General features: G+C 42.3%; 1 protein-coding gene across 2 annotated transcripts in view; it reads right to left on the reverse strand.

Annotated features, from left to right (window-relative positions):
• Window positions 1-651: 651 nt before the first annotated feature.
• The window catches only part of LOC311124501 (epidermal growth factor receptor kinase substrate 8-like protein 1), a 25,410-nt gene continuing 3,233 nt past the window's right edge, over window positions 652-22,828 (reverse strand). Inside the window, exons 2-15 of one of the 2 annotated variants that reach the window (XM_084198639.1) lie at window positions 20,605-20,710; window positions 20,461-20,519; window positions 20,020-20,152; window positions 17,645-17,733; window positions 17,052-17,126; window positions 15,446-15,594; window positions 14,000-14,138; window positions 13,826-13,881; window positions 12,947-13,055; window positions 12,571-12,711; window positions 11,068-11,200; window positions 5,969-6,134; window positions 4,682-4,814; window positions 652-2,681 (exon numbers count right to left, since the gene is read on the reverse strand). In XM_084198639.1, coding sequence (XP_084054765.1) covers window positions 2,595-2,681; window positions 4,682-4,814; window positions 5,969-6,134; window positions 11,068-11,200; window positions 12,571-12,711; window positions 12,947-13,055; window positions 13,826-13,881; window positions 14,000-14,138; window positions 15,446-15,594; window positions 17,052-17,126; window positions 17,645-17,733; window positions 20,020-20,152; window positions 20,461-20,519; window positions 20,605-20,710 — 1,575 coding nt within the window. In that variant the 3' untranslated portion in view covers window positions 652-2,594. Of the gene's footprint in view, window positions 2,682-4,681; window positions 4,815-5,968; window positions 6,135-11,067; window positions 11,201-12,570; window positions 12,712-12,946; window positions 13,056-13,825; window positions 13,882-13,993; window positions 14,139-15,445; window positions 15,595-17,051; window positions 17,127-17,644; window positions 17,734-20,019; window positions 20,153-20,460; window positions 20,520-20,604; window positions 20,711-22,828 lie in introns of both variants that reach the window. The other variant, XM_084198638.1, reaches the window with a different exon arrangement.

The raw sequence follows: 22,828 nt of genomic DNA on the forward strand, positions 1-22,828 counted from the left end.
AAAAAGTAGGCTACCTGTGCAGTTTGATCCACCATAATAATTCCGTAACTTATATATACCCTATGGTCATTTTAATGGGGTTGAACATCCATCCCATCAGATTGTGTAAAGGATTTTATGAGTTCAGAAAAACACTGACTTGGGGAAGCATCTGTCTGACCTCACCCTGCTGAAACACACTCAAGTAAAGACCACATAGCTACAGTTATATGCTTGTCTGTTCTTTCCCACTTTTACAGCCAATGTATGGACTGGTATCCAGGGTGAAGAGGTAGATTTAATGTTGAACAACAACACTGTAATGAGGAGTTTGTGTTATGCCTATTACCAGCGTTGGTGCTCATGTTAATAATTTGACCGTGATACCATTCCCTTTTACGTTTTACTTTGTAAAAAGCTGTTACAGGACTGTTTTATTTACTATAACTCTGTTACTAATCACGTGTATTGTAAGGTCAACTAAAACATGTTATGTGTTGCAGTAGGCCTTTAGAATAATGCAAAACATATCCTTGACTCTATCAAAGTTGATGAGCAAGGGGAAACAAACTATGACCTGCACAGCCGGCCAATCAAACTACACCTAAACCTAAACTAATTTCACACATAATAAGAGTTAGCCTATAGACCAGATTACATTGACAATAGTCTGATGAGTGACAGTTTATCAGTTGTCAAACTGTACATGAAGAGATGGGTGCATCTTGTAATTGACAGATGCAGGGAAAGGAGCATCACTTTATCAAATCCTCCTTCAGAGTCACATGCAGGTAAAACTTTTTGATTTATATATAGTATCAGAAGGAACATATTTTGCAGTTTCCAAGAATAGCTGTGCTGTCCATATGTTCAGCACATGACCACTCCTGCGGCAGCATTGCTCTGGATACTAAGCAAAGACTAGTAACATAATACATGTAAAACCTGCTATTCTGTTTCCTTTTAAATACATTTTCTTATTTCCTAAATGTTTCTTTAGACCTGCCTAAACTAAATTATAATGGACTTCATTTTAATGGACTTGAACTAGTGGTTTTTCGTTTTTACTTATAGCCTAGAGTAACATAAACTAATGAACATGTCTTACTTATAGCCTAGAGTAACATAAACTAATGAACATGTCTTACTTATAGCCTAGAGTAACATAAACTAATGAACATGTCTTACTTATAGCCTAGAGTAACATAAACTACTGAACCCAACTTACTAATAGCCTAGAGTAACATAAACTGATGAAAATGCTATTATGTTCTTTGAAATACAAGTTTTTTAGTTTTCTAATGTTACCTAAGACCTTTATAAACACAACCAAAGTATTATTCTTCCGAAAGCATATATTAAATGTATTTATTAGACTGTTAAAATGTTGATGCATTATTGGCTGGAAGTGTTGAAAATTGGCTTTAGGCCTTCGTTTTTCACTAGGACTTTGTAGAATTATACAAAACATATCCTTTACTCTATCTAAACAAATAACTATCGTTGTTATATTTTTTCATGGATATATTTCCACAAATATTTCTTCATGCAATTAATCCTTTTACAATAGTTTATGCACTATTTATCAAGCCTTGGTTCTTATGTTTGACCACCTTGAGGGTTGATTTGCATCTGATACATATGCTAAATGGACTCCAGGAAACGTTCTCCATGTTCTCTAGTGGGTTCTTATAGGCTGAAAGGAAAGGCGCTTCTAGTGTTAAGGAGCATGATATGTAACAAAATCAAATAAATATTATTTTAAAGGAGCAATAGTGTCTTGCAGCTTATGTGAGACAGAATAATAAGGCAAATCTAAATGGATAGTTTCCCCATGAAACACATAAAATGCTAATATTTGGGGATATTGACTTGGTTTTGACTATTGCCATCCTGTTTCTTTGATAAAAATGCTAAGAAGTTAGCATTTAGAGACTATGGCCAAGTAAACAAAACCAAAGCATGGATAGCTGTCTTGCCTTGTTCATAGACTGCTTACAGGGTAAAGGTGTCAGCATGCTTCAGTTTTCTGAACTCGTCTAGCCGCACTGAACGAGTGTGCATACTCCATTAAAAGACATTCACTTGAAAAACTAGACAAAAGCGGCAATAGTACTGTTTGTCCACTTTGAGACGCCGTAGCCAGTATACACTTCCTCAAAATAGTCAGAATTAATCTAAGATACTGTAACTCAAGAAATCTGTCATTAATTTTGAGATTTTTTCAGAGGAGATCTTAGTTGCGCAATTTTACATCTAACTAAGATTTTTGGTGCAGTATTTCTCAATGAATATTTTCCCGAACAGGCGAAGAAAACCTCACCGAAGTCCAAAACTAACAAAAATGTCACAAAATGTAATCATAATATATGCACAAGCTCTTCTGAACTGTTTCAGCTGGGAAGCATGTGGACGCCTTAAGGAAACCAAGTCATTTTGTAGTTTGGGTGAACTATCCCTTTAAAAGGTAAATCTCTGTATCAGAGTATCCATACAGACAATGTTAGTGAGTTTGTGTGTCCTCTTAATCAGTGACAGTGAAGTTATTGTGTTGGCGTCCATCAACTAGTGATATCTGTGTATCAGTGTTATACATGTGTATAGCTTGTTGTTGTTCACAGCCTCCTGCTCTCCAGCTGGAAGTCCACCTTCTGCTTCTGTTTCTCCATCATTGCCTCCAGCTCTGTGGATTTGCGGACATCCTAATAGAAATGGAGAAAGAAAGGAGGAAATACAGTCTGTTATGGAGCTAGTAGAGTTACTTAGCTAACGTTAGGGAGCTAGTAGAGTTACTTTGCTAACGTTAGGGAGCTAGTAGAGTTACTTTGCTAATGTTAGGGAGCTAGTAGAGTTACTTTGCTAACGTTAGGGAGCTAGTAGAGTTACTTTGCTAACGTTAGGGAGCTAGTAGAGTTACTTTGCTAACGTTAGGGAGCTGGTAGAGTTACTTTGCTAATGTTAGGGAGCTAGTAGAGTTACTTTGCTAACGTTAGGGAGCTGGTAGAGTTACTTTGCTAACGTTAGCCTATGTTGTCTGTAGCAAAGTACAAGTCACTACTGGTTGGTGAAATTATGAAATGTGAGTGAACTACTCTGACTTTCAGTGAGACAGTATGTGATGTGATATTGTAGTGAACTCAGGGGGTAGTCCAGACTGGGACTCCAACCCAAGTCCAGCGACTGTCAAGCCAACACCTAGCGACCTCGTCAAGAGGGTTTCGGACCTCTTGGTGTAACGGTCATTACCCCCTTCCTTCTGGAGAGTGTGTCCCCACGCTTCTCTTTACCAAGTCCCTCATGTGTACACGCGTCTCTGATGGAGACGCCTTCCTTGCGCCATCCCCCTGCTGACATGTAGTCCCAGACCCAGTGGTAGCCCTAACCGGGACTCAAACCCTGGTCCAGCAACTGTCAAGCCAACGCCCTAACCATTACACCAAGAGTTCCGAACCTCTTGACCAAGTTTTCTAGGTGTTGGGTTAAGGTCCCTACAATATATTGGTTAGATTCAGAACTGGAACATTACTCCCTTCACTCCCTTCATTCAATAAAACAGAAAGTCATTTTAACATAACTAACGTTTTAAACAACCTTGTCCATCCAACAATATATTGTATGAGATTCATGTGTCACTCACCACCTTCCGGAGACACTTGAAACCCCACCTCTTTAAGGAATACCTGGGATAGGATAAAAGTAATCCTTCTACCCCCCCCCCCCCCCCCCCCCCAACAAAATAATAATATATATATATATTGTAAAGTGGTTGTCCCACTGGCTATCATAAGGTAAATGCACCAATTTGTAAGTTGCTCTGGATAAGAGCGTCTGCTAAATGACGAAAATGTAAATGTAATGTGTGCACACATCTAACACAAGTCCATCATTAGAAGTATTGCTGCATCTGCACCCAGAAACTCCCAGAGACTCCCTGTAGTCACACATAATAGGGAAGAGGAGAGAGAGGGAGAGAATGAGAGAGGGAAGAGGAGAGAGAGGGAGAGAAGGAGAGAGGGAAGAGGAGAGAGGGAGAGAAGGATAGAGGGAAGAGGAGAGAGAGGGAGAGAAGGAGAGAGGGAAGAGGAGAGAGAGGGAGAGAAGGAGAGAGGGAGAGAAGGAGAGAGGGAAGAGGAGAGAGGGAGAGAAGGAGAGAGGGAAGAGGAGAGAGAGGGAGAGAAGGAGAGAGGGAAGAGGAGAGAGAGGGAAGAGGAGAGAGAGGGAGAGAAGGAGAGAGAGAAGAGGAGAGAGAGGGAGAGAAGGAGAGAGGGAAGAGGATGGGAACCAAGGATCTATCTATAATGTGAGAGTTGTGTCAACCAGAAGAGAAGGAAGACAGAGGGAGAGGAGAAATAAGAGTACTGAGGAAGTGATGTGTTTTGATACAACACTATAAGTCAGGAGATGTGATGAGAATAGGGTTGAATCGGGGAAAGAATGGGGTGAGAATGGGGTGAGAATGGTGCGTAAATCAGGTGAGAATGGGGTTGCCAGTCAATAGGGTTGCCAGTAAATGGGGTTGCCAGTCAATGGGGTTACCAGTCAATGGGGTTACCAGTCAATGGGGTTGCCAGTGTATGGGGTTACCAGTCAATGGGGCTTCAAGTCAATGGGGTTGCCAGTCAATGGGGTTGTCAGTCAATGTGGTTGCTAGTTAATGGGGTTGCCAATCAATAGGGTGGCCAGTCAATGGGGTTGCTTGTACCTCCAGTAAAGCCTTCTGCACCATCATCTGGCTGTACACTCTGGCACCCTCCTCTGGTGAAAACATACGCAGGTCCTCTTTACTCAGGGCAAAGAGCTCAGCACCAGTGAGTCTCCCCAGCAGTGTAACTGTCCTGAATGGAGAGAGAGATAGGGCAGAGTAAGGTGGTTAGAAGTGTTACTGTCCTGAATAGAGAGAGAGAGAGATAGGGCAGAGTAAGGTGATCAGAAGTGTTACTGTCCTGAATAGAGAGAGAGAGATAGGGCAGAGTAAGGTGGTCAGAAGTGTTACTGTCCTGAATAGAGAGAGAGAGATAGGGCAGAGTAAGGTGGTCAGAAGTGTTACTGTCCTGAATAGAGAGAGAGAGATAGGGAAGAGTAAGGTGGTCAGAAGTGTTACTTTCCTGAATAGAGAGAGAGAGATAGGGCAGAGTAAGGTGGTCAGAAGTGTTACTGTCCTGAATAGAGAGAGAGAGATAGGGCAGAGTAAGGTGGTCAGAAGTGTTACTGTCCTGAATAGAGAGAGAGATAGGGCAGAGTAAGGTGGTCAGAAGTGTTACTGTCCTGAATAGAGAGAGAGAGATAGGGCAGAGTAAGGTGGTCAGAAGTGTTACTGTCCTGAATAGAGAGAGAGAGATAGGGCAGAGTAAGGTGGTCAGAAGTGTTACTGTCCTGAATAGAGAGAGAGAGATAGGGCAGAGTAAGGTGGTCAGAAGTGTTACTGTCCTGAATAGAGAGAGAGAGATAGGGCAGAGTAAGGTGGTCAGAAGTGTTACTGTACTGAATAGAGAGAGAGAGATAGGGCAGAGTAAGGTGGTCAGAAGTGTTACTGTCCTGAATAGAGAGAGAGAGATAGGGCAGAGTAAGGTGGTCAGAAGTGTTACTGTCCTGAATAGAGAGAGAGAGATAGGGCCGAGTAAGGTGGTCAGAAGTGTTACTGTCCTGAATAGAGAGAGAGAGATAGGGCCGAGTAAGGTGGTCAGAAGTGTTACTGTCCTGAATAGAGAGAGATAGGGCAGAGTAAGGTGGTCAGAAGTGTTACTGTCCTGAATAGAGAGAGAGATAGGGCAGAGTAAGGTGGTCAGAAGTGTTACTGTCCTGAATAGAGAGAGAGAGATAGGGCAGAGTAAGGTGGTCAGAAGTGTTACTGTCCTAAATAGAGAGAGAGAGATAGGGCAGAGTAAGGCAAGGTGGTCTTCATAATGGCCATGCTAGAAAGGATAGACATAAGTATAGTGTATATGAAGTATACTGTAGTTGACTGAACTAGCTCCACTACACCACTCACGGCTCAGTGAAGCCCTTCCCTCTCAGCCAGCCCTCTACCTCAGCAGGAGGGGACTGGTAGTCCAGGGGGGCCGAGGTGTCTGTGGTGCGGGGGATCACCAGGGGACGGATGGACCCCGCCCTGCTGTTGGCCAGCTGCTGGAGGAGCTCATCATTCACCATGAAGCCTGGGGTCACACAGGGGTCACACACACACACACACACACATTGACTACACAGCTTTAGGTTTAGGCATCACATTGACTACATTGACTTGGATTACACAGCTTTAGGGTTAGGCATTACATTGCCTTTACATTGTAGTCATTGAAGCCCTTTTATCCAGAGGGATCTAGAGTGGGTATATATTATCAGGATACAGTACATGCAGGTATAAGACAACCACTAAACCTTTAGAAGTACCCAGACAGTCTGCAGTGCTATGAACAGAAAACACAGAGAGTTCCTGATAAGAGGAGTGCTAGTGTGGATCACAAATGGCACCCTATTCCCTTTATAGTGCACTATTTTTGGTATTGAATGGTAATAAAATGAGTAGTACACTATATAGGGAATAGGGTGCCATTGTGGACTATCCTGGTATGATTGTTAAAACGGCCACACATTCAGATTTAGTATTTCCCTATCCAACCCTAGTTTGTCCCTTTAGCTAGAATGTCTGACAGCTCATCATTCAATCACCCCTACGTTTCTACCCAATCAGAGATATTCTCTTCCACCTGCTAGTTGTAAGTCCCGCCTCCAGCCAGCGAGTTGTAGTGATGGAAAGTTTGGCTCTTTTTACTGACTCTGATCTTTTAGACTCATTCAGTCAAAAGAACAAATCTTTCGACTAATTTCGTTCATTTGAGTCAGTAATGCCCAAAGCATGCAGGAACCCCCTACCAGCGAACGATGAACTGAAAACTCAAAAGAGTAATGATTCTACAAGCCTCTCTCGTTCACATGTCGTTCACCATAAGGGGCTCATTGGAGCTGTGTGACTGAGACATGTCAAAGGTTTAAACCATCTACATTTATTGACTGCCAGGCATACAAATAAAAACATGATTGATCCATTTGAAACAAGGTCTAGTTGTGGCTGCAACCAGACTAGATTGTGAACAACTCTTGGACTAGATTGTGAACTACTCTTGGCGGAATGCATTGCTTGACTGTCTTGAGGGTGATAAGCACAATGTGGTTCATAAACTGCAGCCCCCCAAAAGTTTTGGTTTGTTGAGCAGAGGCTGTGTATGTTTTGGTTCTACAAAGCTGTGTCCATCATACCATTCAATAATCAATTATTTACCTTCATTCTTGCACCATGAGATCAATGATCAGTTCTAAACATGTATTTTTCTTCTCTATACTCATGATCTATTTCCCTGCGACATATGCCAGACAGTTGGTGGTCGGAGTACGTCTCTGGAGCCGCTGAGCACTCATTGTGGTCAGCACTAGCAGGCCAAACGAAATAGTTAAATGAACGAGTCATTTTTTTTTTTTTGGGGGGGGGGGGGGGGGGGGGGGGGTGGTAGATCAGCTTAATATTGCAGATAGATTGTAACTTCCATCAATGTAATTTTCTGCATCACTTCCAATCCCCCATGTTTTTTATATATATACTCCCCTTTATTACTTTTCAACCCCGCCATCCTTTCCCTACTTGGGGTAAATTAGTGAACAACAATGCTTAGGCCTCTACTTCCAGCTTATACTTACTATCTACATTTTATGGACACAGTCAATTTTACAATAATTCTATTTTATTTGTTTTTGCTCCTGAACTTCTTCTACTCTCAACCTCTCCGATCATTTTCATGATGTCCATCCGGTTTGCTTCTATATGCCATATCTTTCTAACTGTGCTCTTTCCCAAAAGCTCCCAACATACAACCTATATACTTATTATGGACACAGTATGCTTACATTATTAGTTATCTTGTTAATATTTGTTGTTATTTGTTATTAGTCCCATCCTTCAACTCCATTCAACACCTCCCATCTATCTCTTAACACCATCCATATAGGATTTCTATTTGCCATATATATTTCAACTGTACTGTGATGTTTTACAAAAGTTCTGAATATTTCTATTCTCATTGCTTCTACAGATTGTGAATTAAAAATAAATAATTTTGCTAAAAGTATTATTATATTATTGATCGATTGACTATGACTTTTCAGATCACCCAGTAATGCTATCTGCAAGGTTAGCTCCAGGTAAATTTTGCAATCCTTTAGCCATTCCTGGACTTTTGTCCAAAAACAAGCTAGAAATGGACAGAACCAAAACAAATGATCTAATGATTCTGTCTCTTCACAGTAAAATCTAATTGTTAGTGAACTGCACATCAATACTGAGTTGTGGTGGAGACAGAGAACAGTTTGTTATATCAGTTACATTATGTCTAGAAGACAGAGAACAGACAGTTTGTTATATCAGTTACATTATGTCTAGAAGACAGAGAACAGACAGTTTGTTATAGCAGTTACATTATGTCTAGAAGACAGAGAACAGACAGTTTGTTATAGCAGTTACATTATGTCTAGAAGACAGTCATATCTTTGTTATAGCAGTTACATTATGAAAAACAGCTTCTATCTCAAGGCCATCAGACTGTTAAATAGCCATCACTAGCACATTAGAGGCTGCTGCCTACTGAAATCACTGGCCACTTTAAGAAATGGAACACTAGTTACTTTAATAATGTTTACAGTCACTTTAATCATGTTTACATATCTTGCACTACTCATCTCATATGTATATACTGCATTCTATTCTATAATATTCTACTGTATCTTAGTCCATGCCGCACTGTCATTGCTTGTCCATGTATATTTTCTTACATTCCATTCCTTACTAGTTTTGTGTGTATTAGGTACAGTGAGGGAAAAAAGTATTTGATCCCCTGCTGATTTTGTACGTTTGCCCACCTACAAAGACATGATCAGTCTATAATTTTAATGGCATTTTAATGAGGGAAATAAGTATTTGACCCCTCTGCAAAACATGACTTAGTACTTGGTGGCAAAACCCTTGTTGGCAATCACAGAGGTCAGATGTTTCTTGTAGTTGGCCACCAGGTTTGCACACATCTCAGGAGGGATTTTGTCCCACTCCTCTTTGCAGATCTTCTCCAAGTCATTAAGGTTTCGAGGCTGACGTTCGGCAACTCGAACCTTCAGCTCCCTCCACAGATTTTCTATGGGATTAAGGTCTGGAGACTGGCTAGGCCACTCCAGGACCTTAATGTGCTTCTTCTTGAGCCACTCCTTCATTGCCTTGGCCGTGTGTTTTGGGTCATTGTCATGCTGGAATACCCATCCACGACCCATTTTCAATGCCCTGGCTGAGGGAAGGAGGTTCTCACCCAAGATTTGACGGTACATGGCCCCGTCCATCATCCCTTTGGTGCGGTGAAGTTGTCCTGTCCCCTTAGCAGAAAAACACCCCCAAAGCATAATGTTTCCACCTCCATGTTTGACGGTGGGGATGGTGTTCTTGGGGTCATAGGCAGCATTCCTCCTCCTCCAAACACGGCGAGTTGAGTTGATGCCAAAGAGCTCGATTTTGGTCTCATCTGACCACAACACTTTCACCCAGTTCTCCTCTGAATCATTCAGATGTTCATTGGTAAACTTCAGACGGCCCTGTATATGTGCTTTCTTGAGCAGGGGGACCTTGTGGGCGCTGCAGGATTTCAGTCCTTCACGGCCTAGTGAGTTACCAATTGTTTTCTTGGTGACTATGGTCCCAGCTGCCTTGAGATCGTTGACAAGATCCTCCAGTGTAGTTCTGGGCTGATTCCTCACCGTTCTCATGATCATTGCAACTCTACGAGGTGAGATCTTGCATGGAGCCCCAGGCCGAGGGAGATTGACTGTTCTTTTGTGTTTCTTCCAACTGTTGTCACCTTCTCACCAAGCTGCTTGGCGATGGTCTTATAGCCCATTCCAGGCTTGTGTAGGTCTACAATCTTGTCCGTGACATCCTTGGAGAGCTCTTTGGTCTTGACCATGGTGGAGAGTTTGGAATCTGATTGATTGATTGCTTCTGTGGACAGGTATCTTTTATACAGGTAACAAACTGAGATTAGGAGCACTCCCTTTAAGAGTGTGCTCCTAATCTCAGCTCGTTACCTGTATAAAAGACACCTGGGAGCCAGAAACTTTTCTGATTGAGAGGGGGTCAAATACTTATTTCCCTCATTAAAATGCAAATCAATTAATACAATTTTTGACATGCGTTTTTCTGGATATATTGGTTGTTATTCTGTCTCTCATTGATTTTGTTTTTTAAAAGCCTAAAGGCTTATTTCCATTGTGGTCCTCGGTGGAGCATTAACTAGATTCAGAGTGGTCCTAAACCAGGGAGCATAAACTAGGTTCAGAGTGGTCCTAAACCAGGGAGCATCAACTAGATTCAGAGTGGTCCTAAACCAGGGAGCCTCAACTAGATTCAGAGTGGTCCTAAACCAGGGAGCATAAACTAGGTTCAGAGTGGTCCTAAACCAGGGAGCATCAACTAGATTCAGAGTGGTCCTAAACCAGGGAGAATTAACTAGGTTCAGAATGGTCCTAAACCAGGGAGCATTAACTAGATTAAGAGTGGTCCTAAACCAGGGATTATCAACTAGATTGTATTTTATGTCAAACAATAACAAATTAAATAATGTAAAAAAATTGAAGAAAACTTGGAGTGACAAATTGGGCCGTCAGCTGGGAAACCCTGTCATAATCTATTTACTTTTTATTCAACAGAGTGAGAGAGAGATGAAACGGACAGCGGAGGAGACCAGAGCTATGTATTTAGAGTGTCTGGGCAACTTTTTGAATTTTCAATATTGTTCTGATTCAAGACATTCAGTAAATATTCCTCATGTAATGTTAATGGGGAGCTAAAATGGCTGTCATAGAATGTTCTAGTGTCATGTAAATGCATCATAATGCAGAAACCTCAATGTCTTAACTCTCTAAATACATGGCTCTGGGAGGAGAGTGTGTCAAAGGGCAGAGGGAGGAATGTGTACCTATGCCGACAGCAGTAAATATGCATGTGACCTGGAGGTGGGTGGTGACGCTAACCACTACAGACCACCCAAACGACAGGCTTACCTTTGTCTCTGTCGCCCCCTGTCATGGTGGAGGGGTACATGCTTTGAGGTCGGCGGGGCATGGCGGGGGGGTTAGCCCCTTCTGGGCTGAAGGGGGTGTAGGAGAAGTGCTTGGGAGGGGCGAAGGGCACCTTCTGTCAAACAGAGACATGAACACACAGGGTAACTCGGATGAGTCGGTGAATATGTGTCTATTATGCCCTGTTCAGATACAACAGCCGAGACAAGACAGTTTTATGCTGTTAGATTCTAAATAAACAGAGTAAAAACTCACGGACGACTAGTAAAGCTCAAACCAAGTTTATTGACCCACTGGGTCAACCAGCTGAAAGACAAAGACATGTTCCCACCAGCACAAGTATATATACCCCACTTTAGATGGAGTCTCCTCCTTTTCTCTAAACATTACATCTTTGTTGCTAGGCAGGAAGTTATGTGATGTGGGTAATAAACTATTCCTTCTCCCTTTATGTGACCTGACCTGACCTCGGCCCCCATTCCTCACTAATCCACAGCTATCCACCCTTATCAGTGACCGCAACCATGTGATTCCCTTTTCCCTTAATTAGTAACTCTCCAAGCCCCTGGCTCTTATCCAACCTCCATTGACCCATATGCATTCCTCCTACATATAACCATTCACTTCTAGTGTATCAAGTATTTCAAATTACAACTCAACAACTGAAACCAGACTGTGGCCCTTCTCCTCTCCATAGGACACCTAATATCTAACAATAACATGTTCTGACAGAATGTAAACCTTCTGCCTTCTCCTCTCTCCCTCAGTAACATGAATAAGGATATTTCATATTTCAAGTTTAGAACCCATCAATGCCATTCTAGATCTACACATCCTAGTTTTAGAACGTCTCATGTCGGCTGCTGGAGTTTCCAAGATTCAACACATCAAATATTAGCTGAAGACGAAACGGATCCGTTTAGCCAATCAGAAAACAGTGTGCTGACATTCTGTGTTTAGCCAAGCAGCTAGCCAAGCAGACCACTAGCTAGCTAGCTGATATTTATCTGACAAGTGTGCCCTGTTGTGGGTGCATGTATTTCATGATACTTGTTTACTACAACAACTGGGGACTTACATTTACGTCATTTAGCAGACGCTCTTATCCAGAGCGACTTACAGTTAGTGAATACATATATATATATTTTTTATACTGGCCCCCCGTGGGAATCGAACCCACAACCCTGGCGTTGCAAACGCCATGCTCTATCAACTGAGCTACATCCCTGCCGGCCATTCCCTCCCCTACCCTGGACCAATTGTGCGCCGCCCATGAGTCTCCCGGTCGCGGCCGGCTGCGACAGAGCCTGGATTCGAACCAGGATCTCTAGTGGCACAGTTAGCACTGCGATGCAGTGCCTTAGACCACTGCGTCACTCAGGAGACTTCATATCAAAGTTGTATCACATCATTGTAAAGAGGCACCGTTACTGTGGAAACAGTGTCAACCGTGTGTGTGTGTGTGTGTGTGTGTGTGTCCATTACCTTAGACTGTCTGAGTACCACTGGGCTATCCCTATGGTTGTTGTTGAGGGCGGACAGAGGCTCCAGAATGTTGAAGGGAACAAACCCAACCTGGTCAAAGCGATTGCGGCACTTCCACCAACGCTTTGATGACTCAATCACCTAAACAAGAGAGGATTTGAATTAGGATGTTTATTTATGATATGGAATTTTGATTAACTTGTTGTTATAAATAATGTGTTCCCTCTGTGTGTTCTTGCCAATGTAAGATATACTGAATCAAGCAAATAAAGCTCACTGAATGGAATTGATTTGTGAGATCTTTTAAGTAAGCAGGACAATTCAATACAGTTCAATTCAGTGTTGTCATGTAATACAAATATTCTAGAATAAAAACCTCCAGAGTTTCTCCCTGCAGTACGGAGAGTTCACTGCTGTTCCTGGCAACAAAGTCGTAGCTGCAGCTGAACATTCTCTCACCCTCAGGTGGAAGCTCACTGCCATCTCTGGAGGAGAAACAGACCGTCCTAGGGTCAATCTCAATTATATCAGACAGTCCTAGGGTCAATCTCAGTTGTATCAGACAGTCCTAGGGTCTATCTCAGCTGTATCAGACAGTCCTAGGGTCAATCTCAGTTGTATCAGATAGTCCTAGGCTCAATCTCAATTGTATTTCCTCGATTCCTCATATCCAATCTCCTCGCCAACTTCTCAGGCGTTTTGGAGGAGAAGGCTGACAGTCACTCCTCATAATGGATTTAAGCATTGGATTGGTCTAAGCATTGGCTGGAGGGAGTTTCCAACATTGGTAAATCCATGATGGGGAATGTGCACATGAAGAGAAGGGTGGAGATTAACGAAACCCCCATTTAACTGTGATCAGTTGGTGTTGCCTGTAATCTCTCACACACAGATGTTGTTTCTTTGTAATATTGATGGTGTTTTGAAAAACAGTAGGACTGTTCATTACAGCATGGAATAAAGAGTTAATAACATGGTAGTAATGGAAACTAGTTTTAAAGACTTACTGTTTTACTAAATTAATGATGTATTATTAATAATTATATATATATTATATATTAAATATATTAATAATATACAGGTAACAACTTTTAAAAAACACACTGTTTTATGTGCACAGGAAGTTCTTGGATTCAAGCTCAAAAGGTGAAAGGTGCCATAATCAGTGGGGAAACTGTGTTTGCCCATGTTGTGAACTGTATGAATCAGTAAACAAAAAGTATCACAGCAGTTATTGGGGATCTCAGAAACATACGATTCGTCAGCGTGCTGGACTGAGCTGGGGCCTTCCTCTGCCTGATCAGGATGGTCCTAAATTAGGGAAGGAATAAGAAGGAATAATCAAATCAATTAAAATCAAATCCATTAAAAATCGAATTAGGGTGACACACAGTTCCACTGGCCAACGTTCCAGTAAGTATACCCCTACACTGTCTTGAAGAGCGTCCTGTTTGTGCTGTGACTTGATTGGGTCCTCCCAAAGTTGACCTTCTGGGTCAAAGGCCTCAGGCTGCCATCCATCCAGAAAGACAGGTGAGTATGGAGGAACAGACTCAACAAGCTGGGAGCTGGGAGAGAGAGAGAGGCAAAAGGTCAATTCCTGCCTTGAGCCTTGTCTATGGATGACAATGTGCAAATGAAATACACACGAACATACAGATGCCGTATCTTCATTTGATAATCCTGTTGTTGTACGAATTTTCCTGCACGGCAGGAAATGCAAACTTGTAGCGTATTCAAAGTTTAAAAAGGCTTCTAAAGTTTGTATTTAACTTTAACATTTTAGACTTGATTTGCCCTTACGAAAAATATATCAACCTCTACAAAGAATGTCCATTAATTATAATCCACATAACAATTCACATTTCCTGTTGCTGCAGGATTCTTTTTCTACTGTGTGAAACCGGCTCAAATTAAGATACGGCACCTGTACAGCAATAAGCACAGACATACTAAAATGCAGTTCATACACATACACAAACACACACACGCGCATGGCATGCATACACACACACAGACACACGCATGCACACACACACGCACACGCACACACACACACACACACACACACACACACACACACACACACACACACACACACACACACACACACACACACACACACACACACACACACACACATACACCAGTTTCCCCTGTAGTTCAGTTGGTAGAGCATGGTGCTTGTCACACCATGATAGTGGGTTCGATTCCCAGGACCACCCATACGTATGATGTATGCACGCATGACTGTAAGTCGATTTTGATAAAAGTGTCTGCTAAATGGCATATATTATATAACATGATTCTATTACCAGTGTAAGGTCCAGTTAGGCTCTAGCGAGGTCCAGAACATATATGATTCTATTACCAGTGTAAGGTCCAGTTAGGCCCTAGGGAGGTCCAGAACATATATGATTCTATTACCAGTGTAAGGTCCAGTTAGGCTCTAGCGAGGTCCAGAACATATATGATTCTATTACCAGTGTAAGGTCCAGTTAGGCCCTAGGGAGGTCCAGAACATATATGATTCTATTACCAGTGTAAGGTCCAGTTAGGCCCTAGGGAGGTCCAGAACATATATGATTCTATTACCAGTGTAAGGTCCAGTTAGGCCCTAGGGAGGTCCAGAACATATATGATTCTATTACCAGTGTAAGGTCCAGTTAGGCCCTAGGGAGGTCCAGAACATATATGATTCTATTACCAGTGTAAGGTCCAGTTAGGCCCTAGGGAGATCCAGAACATATATGATTCTATTACCAGTGTAAGGTCCAGTTAGGCCCTAGGGAGGTCCAGAACATATATGATTCTATTACCAGTGTAAGGTCCAGTTAGGCCCTAGCGAGGTCCAGAACATATATGATTCTATTACCAGTGTAAGGTCCAGTTAGGCCCTAGGGAGGTCCAGAACTCCTTCTCTTCATCAGTCAGGTGCTTCTGCAGTAGAGACACAGCACCACTGGTCAGGGCTGGACTGACCACAGTCGCCCCCAACTCTGGCCCACCAGTAGTCTTCACCATCTGAGACGAGAGAGAGAGAGACATGGATCGACATCATACTTAATACTGATGCATCCATCCCTCCTTCTGTCCACCTGTGACAGACAGAGAGAGACAGACAGAGAGAGACAGACAGACAGACAGACAGAGACAGACACAGACAGACACAGACAGACAGAGACAGAGAGAGACAGACAGACAGATAATCATACAGTACCACAGATAGAACAATGAGCCAGATATTTCACCGGATGTATAAATGTGAAGCATCCACTTGGCGTTTCCACTCACTACCAAATATGGTAGTGAGAGGAAGTCCAGTGGCCGGCAGTGGGAGAAGATGGAGCAAGATGGATTTTGGCCGACATTTCTGCACATTTTCTCATCACAGAAACATTTGATCTCAATACAGTTTCTGTTCCCAAAACTATAATTTGTTACGAACAGAGTGGACTAAGTTTTGTAGACTTTACCATTTGCCAAAGTTTCTAAAATATGCGTTGTTTAGAAGGAGTCCAAAGGTGGATTGAGTTATTACACATGCGCACTTCACAGAGTAGGCATTCTCTAATGGAATTATGCAAATACATGCTAGAATGCGCCGATAGGATCTCGCTAGCTCGTGCTAGGCTCTGCCACCTCCTTGCTTGTTCTGCCCACTATGATTAATTGGCTCCCATTGGAAATTACAGGCTGTGGTCTATCTTGGGTTCGTTATAAAAATCTTTAGTATCAGTGCCCTTGTCCAGATAGTCTTGCTGGTTTGGTAGCCTGTGGCTGTGCTGATGAGGCGTGAACATCTAGCCTGATCCCAAGTCTGTTGGTACTGCATTGTCAGCGAAAAATAGAGTTGGCTATACAGAACACACAGATCTGGGACCAGGTTAGGAAATTCCTACCAGGCCCAGTGGACAGATCTGGGACCAGGCTAGTAAATTCCTACCTGGCCCAGTGGACAGATCTGGGACCAGACTAGTAAATTCCTACCAGGATCAGTGGACAGATCTGGGATCAGGCTAGTAAATTCCTACCAGGATCAGTGGACAGATCTGGGATCAGTCTAGTAAATTCCTACCAGGCCCAGTGGACAGATCTGGGACCAGAGGACAAGTCTGGGACCAGGCTAGTAAATAACTACCAGGCCCAGTAGACAGATCTGGGATCAGTCTAGTAAATTCCTACCAGGCCCAGTGGACAGATCTGGGACCAGAGGACAAGTCTGGGACCAGGCTAGTAAATTCCTACCAGGCCCAGTGGACAGGTCTGGGACCAGTGGACAGGTCTGGGATCAGTCTAGTAAATACCTACCAGGCCCAGTAGACAGATCTGGGATCAGTCTAGTAAATACCTACCAGGCCCAGTGGACAGGTCTGGGACCAGTGGACAGGTCTAGGACCAGGCTAGTAAATACCTACCAGGCCCAGTGGACAGGTCTGGGACCAGTGGACAGGTCTAGGACCAGGCTAGTAAATACCTACCAGGCCCAGTGGAATAAAGACGTGATGCAGCAGCTCCCCAGAAGAAGGCTCTGTGATGGATGACTTCAGGCGGTCCTGAAAGCAAAATAATATAATTATAATATATGCTATTTAGCAGATGCTTTTCTCCAAAGCAGCTTACAGTCATGCGTACATAGATCCGATGTACAGGTGGTCCTGGGAATGGAAGCCTGCCGTTGCCAGCACCATGCTCTACTAACTGAGCTATAGATACTAAAATGGAGGAAAGTACTGAGCTTCTTTTTTTTTAAGGGAAAACACACATCCAATCTATATTTTTATTACATGATAGGACAGATGTAGGAACAGATAGGGAGATAGACAGAGGGCAGACAGATGTAGGAACAGATTGGTAGATAGACAGAGAGCATAAAATATGTAAGGATGCTGGAACCCCGTCTCCAAGGGGACATGTGTTGTCCAGAGTCGAGAACGTTACCAATACCCCGGCGTATACTGAGGTGAGAACATTGGTAAGAAATTAGCCTTACATACGAAAGATTGATGGAGTGTGACAGAGAGGGACAATAGACAGAAACAAATGCCTCTGTTATTCCACCACATGGTCTCACCAGCAGACAGAAGGAGTACTTGACTTTCTGAAAAATGTCAACAAACTCCTCCTCAGGCGGAGGGCAGGCTTTCAGGGTCAGCAGATCATCTGCACACAAAACACAAAACAATCAACTATGATGGTGATTCAGAAATGAGATAACATGTGAGAATAGTACCCAGAACACAATCACAACTTTCTTCCTTTCACCAGACCATTCCTCCTATTCATCACTTCTTGAGGTGCCACTTCACAGTTCCACTGGCCAATGTTACAGTAAGTATACCTCTACACTGTCTTGAAGAGCGTCCTGTTTGTGCTGTAACTTGATTGGGCCCTGCGATTGCTACATACATTTTTTATTTAAATTAATTATATACACTACCGGTCAAAGGTTTTAGAACACCTACTCATTCAAGGGTTTTTCTTTATTTTTACTATTTTCTACATTGTTGAATAATAGTGAAGACATCAAAACTATGAAATAACACATATGGAATCATGTAGTAACCAATAAAGTGTTGAACAAATCAAATAGCCACCCTTTGCCTTGATGACAGCTTTGCACACTCTTGGCATTCTCTCAACCAGCTTCACCTGGAAGGCTTTTCCAACAGTCTTGAAGGAGTTCCCACATATGCTGAGCACTTGTTGCCTGCTTTTCCTTCACTCTGTGGTCCGACTCATCCCAAACCATCTCAATTTGGTTGAGGTCAAATCAAATCAAATCACATTTTATTAGTCACATACACATGTTTAGTAGATGTTATTGCGGGTGAAGCGAAATGCTTGTCAGGGGATTGTGGAGGCCAGGTCATCTGATGCAGCACTCCATCACTCTCCTTCTTGGTAAAATAGCCCTTACACAGCCTGGAGGTGTGTTGGGTCATTGTCCTGTTGAAAAACAAATGATAGTCCCACTAAGCCCAAACCAGATGGGATGGCGTATCGCTACAGAATGCTGTGGTAGCCATGCTGGTTAAGTATGCCTTGAATTCTAAATAAATCACAGAAATTCCACAAATTAATTTTTAAGAAGGCACACCTGTTAATTGAAATGCATTTCAGGTGAGTACCTCATGAAGCTGGTTGAGAGAATGCCAAGAATGTGCAAAGCTGTCATCAAGGAAAAGGGTGGCTATTTGAAGAATCTCAAGTATAACATATATTATGATTTGTTTAACACTATTTTGGTTACTACATGATTCCATATTAGTTATTTCATAGTTGTGAGGTCTTCACTATTATTCAACAATGTAGAAAATAGTAAAAATAAAGAAAAACCCTTGAATGAGTAGGTGTTCTAAAACTTTTGACCGGTAGTGTATGCCCATTGATTATTGAAGAATATAACTTATAAATGCCTCATGAGCTGTACCCCATCAGAACCCAAAATATAAGCTTGTTTTATTTACTCCAATGTTTGTAAACAATGTAATTGTAAACAAACACTGTACAGCCAAAACACATGGTTAAAACTATAATTTTGGTCTCATTTGAGAGTGGATACATTTCTCCAGCCCCATCCAACAGCTGTTTACCACCTAACTCTATCTCTCTTTCTTTATTCTCTCTCTCTCTCTCTCTGTCACGCCCTGACCTATAGACTCTAGTTAATAATAAATAATTGGTCATTTAGCAGATGCTCTTATCCAGAGCAATTAGGGTTAAGAGCCTTGCTCAAGGGCACATCGACAGATTTTTCACCTAGTCGGCTCGGGGATTAGAACCAGCGACCTTTCGGTTACTGGCCCAACGCTCTTACCCACTAAGCTACCTGCCGCCCTAGTTAGTTTGGTCAGGGTGTGAATATATGTGTGGGTTTTTCTATGTGGTGATTATATGTTTCTATGTCTATGTTTGGCCTGGTGTGATTCCCAATCAGAGGCAGCTGTCGCTCGTTGTCTCTGATTGGAGATCATCCTTAGGCAGCCAGTTTTCCTGCCTGTGTTGTGGGATCTTGTTTGTGTTCGGTGTGTTTGGCTTGTTAGTGTTTAGCCTTCCGACGTCACGTTTCGTTGCCTTTTGTTGTTTTGTATGTTTATTCAGTACAATAAACATTTATGCATTTCACGCTGCGCCTTGGTCTGACCCGTTCATCAACGACCGTGACACACTCTATCTCTCTCTCTCTCTCTCTCTCTCTCTCTCTCTCTCTCACTCTCTCTCTCTCTCTCTCTCTCTTCAATTTAAGGGCTTTATTGGCATGGGAAACGTATGTTAACCTTGCCAAAGCAAGTGAAGTAGATAGTAAACAAAAGTGAAATAGACAATAAATAGTAACAGTAAACATTACACTCTGACGTTCCAAAAGAATAAAGACATTTCAAATGTCATTATGTATATATACAGTATCTCTCTCTATCTCTCTATCTCTCTCTCTCTCTCTCTCACCATCCTGCTTCTTCTTCTTGCTTGTTCTGCTCTTCCTCTTCTTGGTCTGGTTGAGGATCCTCTGAGCCTCAGCGGCCCGCTGCAGGCGGCCCATGAAGCGCTCCACGTCCTCAAAACAGTGGTTTAGGATCTCCTGAAGGAAGGACACACGGCATCCCAGCAAAACCAATCACATCAATGCAGTGGGCTGGTGAGAGAAGTGTTCTGCAAGCAGCCATGCAAACACACAGACACATACACACGCACACACGTGCACACACACACACACGCGCACACACGCACAGACACACACGCACGCACACACACACACACACATTCACACACTCACATGCACACACACACACACAAAGACACACGCAGACACACATTAGCAGACACTCACACACATGCACAAGCACAGTTGCAAACATACTGTATGAACACACACACACAGATACATACCACCTCTCTCTCTGCATGTCCTCGAGATGTGTGCTTTGGCTCACTACTGGCCCCATTCACTGACAAGAAACATAACATAGATGTCAGCTTAAACAACACACACACACGCACGCACGCACACATACAGTACACACACACACACACCTTTGAACACCTTTGCGTTGCCATGGGAAGGAAGTTGACCATCATGGGGCATGACTCTTATCCCTGATGGCTTCCTAGGACGTACTGGGGGTGGTGTCCCAGACATCTGAGAGAGAGAGAGAGAGAGAGAGAGAGAGAGAGAGAGAGAGAGAGAGAGAGAGAGAGAGAGAGAGAGAGAGAGAGAGAGAGAGAGAGAGAGAGAGAGAAAGAGTGATGGTGATGCCATGAAGAGTTCTTCCTGGCCAAGAGTGTGCAAAGCTGTCATCAAGGCAAAGGGTGGCTATTTGAAGAATCTCAAATATAACATATATTTGGATTTCTTTAACACTTTTCTGGTTACTACATGATTCCATATGTGTTATTTAATATTTTTTATGTCTTCACTATTATTCTACAATGTAAAAAATAGTAAAAATAAAGAAAAACCCTTGAATGAGTAGGTGTGTCCAAACTTTTGACTGGTAGTGTATATATCAATGTTGGTACGCAGACCCACGAACCACTGCGGCCCCTCATGATGAGTTCAGTTTGTTTGCGGCCCCCACCTCCATCAAAGTTGCCCATCCCTGATCTACACTGATCCACTTCCTTCATATATGTAAATGCTCAACAGGTAAGCACTAGGATTTACATTAGGACAGAGATTTAATAAAGAGGTAGGGACTAGGACTTAGATTAAGACAGAGATTCAATCAAGAGGTAGAGACTAGGACTTAGATTAAGACAGAGATTTAATAAAGAGGTAGAGATTAGGATTTAGATTAGGACAAAGATTCAATCAACAGGTAGAGACTAGGATTTAGATTAGGACAGTGATTAAATCAGGAGGTAGAGACTAGGGCTTAGATTAGGACAGAGATTAAATCAAGAGGTAGAGACTAGGATTTAGATTAGGACAGAGATTAAATCAAGAGGTAGAGACTAGGACTTAGATTAGGACAAAGATTCAATCAGGAGGTAGAGACTAGGACTTCGATTAGGACAGAGATTAAATCAAGAGGTAGAGACTAGGATTTAGATTAGGACAGAGATTCAATCAAGAGGTAGAGACTATGACATAGATTACGACAGAGATTAAATCAGGAGGTAGAGACTAGGAGTTAGATTAGGACAGAGATTAAATCAAGAGGTAGAGACTAGGACATAGATTAGGACAGAGATTAAATCAGGAGGTAGAGACTAGGACTTAGATTAGGACAGAGATTAAATCAAGAGGTAGAGACTAGGATTTAGATTAGGACAGAGATTCAATCAAGAGGTAGGGACTAGGACTAGGATTTAGATTAGGGCATAGATTTAATAAAGAGTTAGGGACTAGGACTTAGATTAGGACAGCGATTAAATCAAGAGATAGAGACTAGGACAAGGACTTAGATTAGGACAGAGATTTAATAAAGAGGTAGGGACTAGGATTTAGATTAGGACAGAGATTCAATCAAGAGGTAGGGACTAGGACTAGGATTTAGATTAGGACAGAGATTTAATAAAGAGGTAGGGACTAGGACTTAGATTAGGACAGAGATTCAATCAAGAGGTAGGGACTAGGACTTAGATTAGGACATATATTCAATCAAGAGGTAGGGACTAGGACTAGGATTTAGATTAGGACAGAGATTTAATAAAGAGTTAGGGACTAGGATTTAGATTAGGACAGCGATTAAATCAAGAGGTAGAGACTAGGACTAGGACTTAGATTAGGACAGAGATTTAATAAAGAGGTAGGGACTAGGATTTAGATTAGGACAGAGATTCAATCAAGAGGTAGGGACTAGGACTAGGACTTAGATTAGGACAGAGATTTAATAAAGAGGTAGGGACTAGGACTTAGATTAGGACAGAGATTCAATCAAGAGGTAGGGACTAGGATTTAGATTACGACAGCATTTCAGAGATTCAGTCAAGAGCTAGGGACTAGGACTAGGATTTAGATTAGGACAGAGATTTAATAAAGAGTTAGGGACTAGGACTTAGATTAGGACAGCGATTAAATCAAGAGGTAGAGACTAGGACTCAGATTAGGACAGAGATTCAGTCAAGAGGTAGGTATGAGGATTTAGATTAGGACAGAGATTAAATCAAGAGGTAGGTACAAGGATTTAGATTAGGACAGAGATTCAGTCAAGAGATAGGAACTAGGATTTATATTAAAACAGAGATTAAATCAAGAGGTAGGGACTAGGACTAGGACAGATTAGGACAGAGATTTAATAAACAGGTAGGGACT

The sequence above is a fragment of the Coregonus lavaretus genome (genome assembly GCF_964263955.1).
Source record: "Coregonus lavaretus genome assembly, contig: HAP1_SCAFFOLD_387, whole genome shotgun sequence".
Classification (NCBI taxonomy): domain Eukaryota; kingdom Metazoa; phylum Chordata; class Actinopteri; order Salmoniformes; family Salmonidae; genus Coregonus; species Coregonus lavaretus.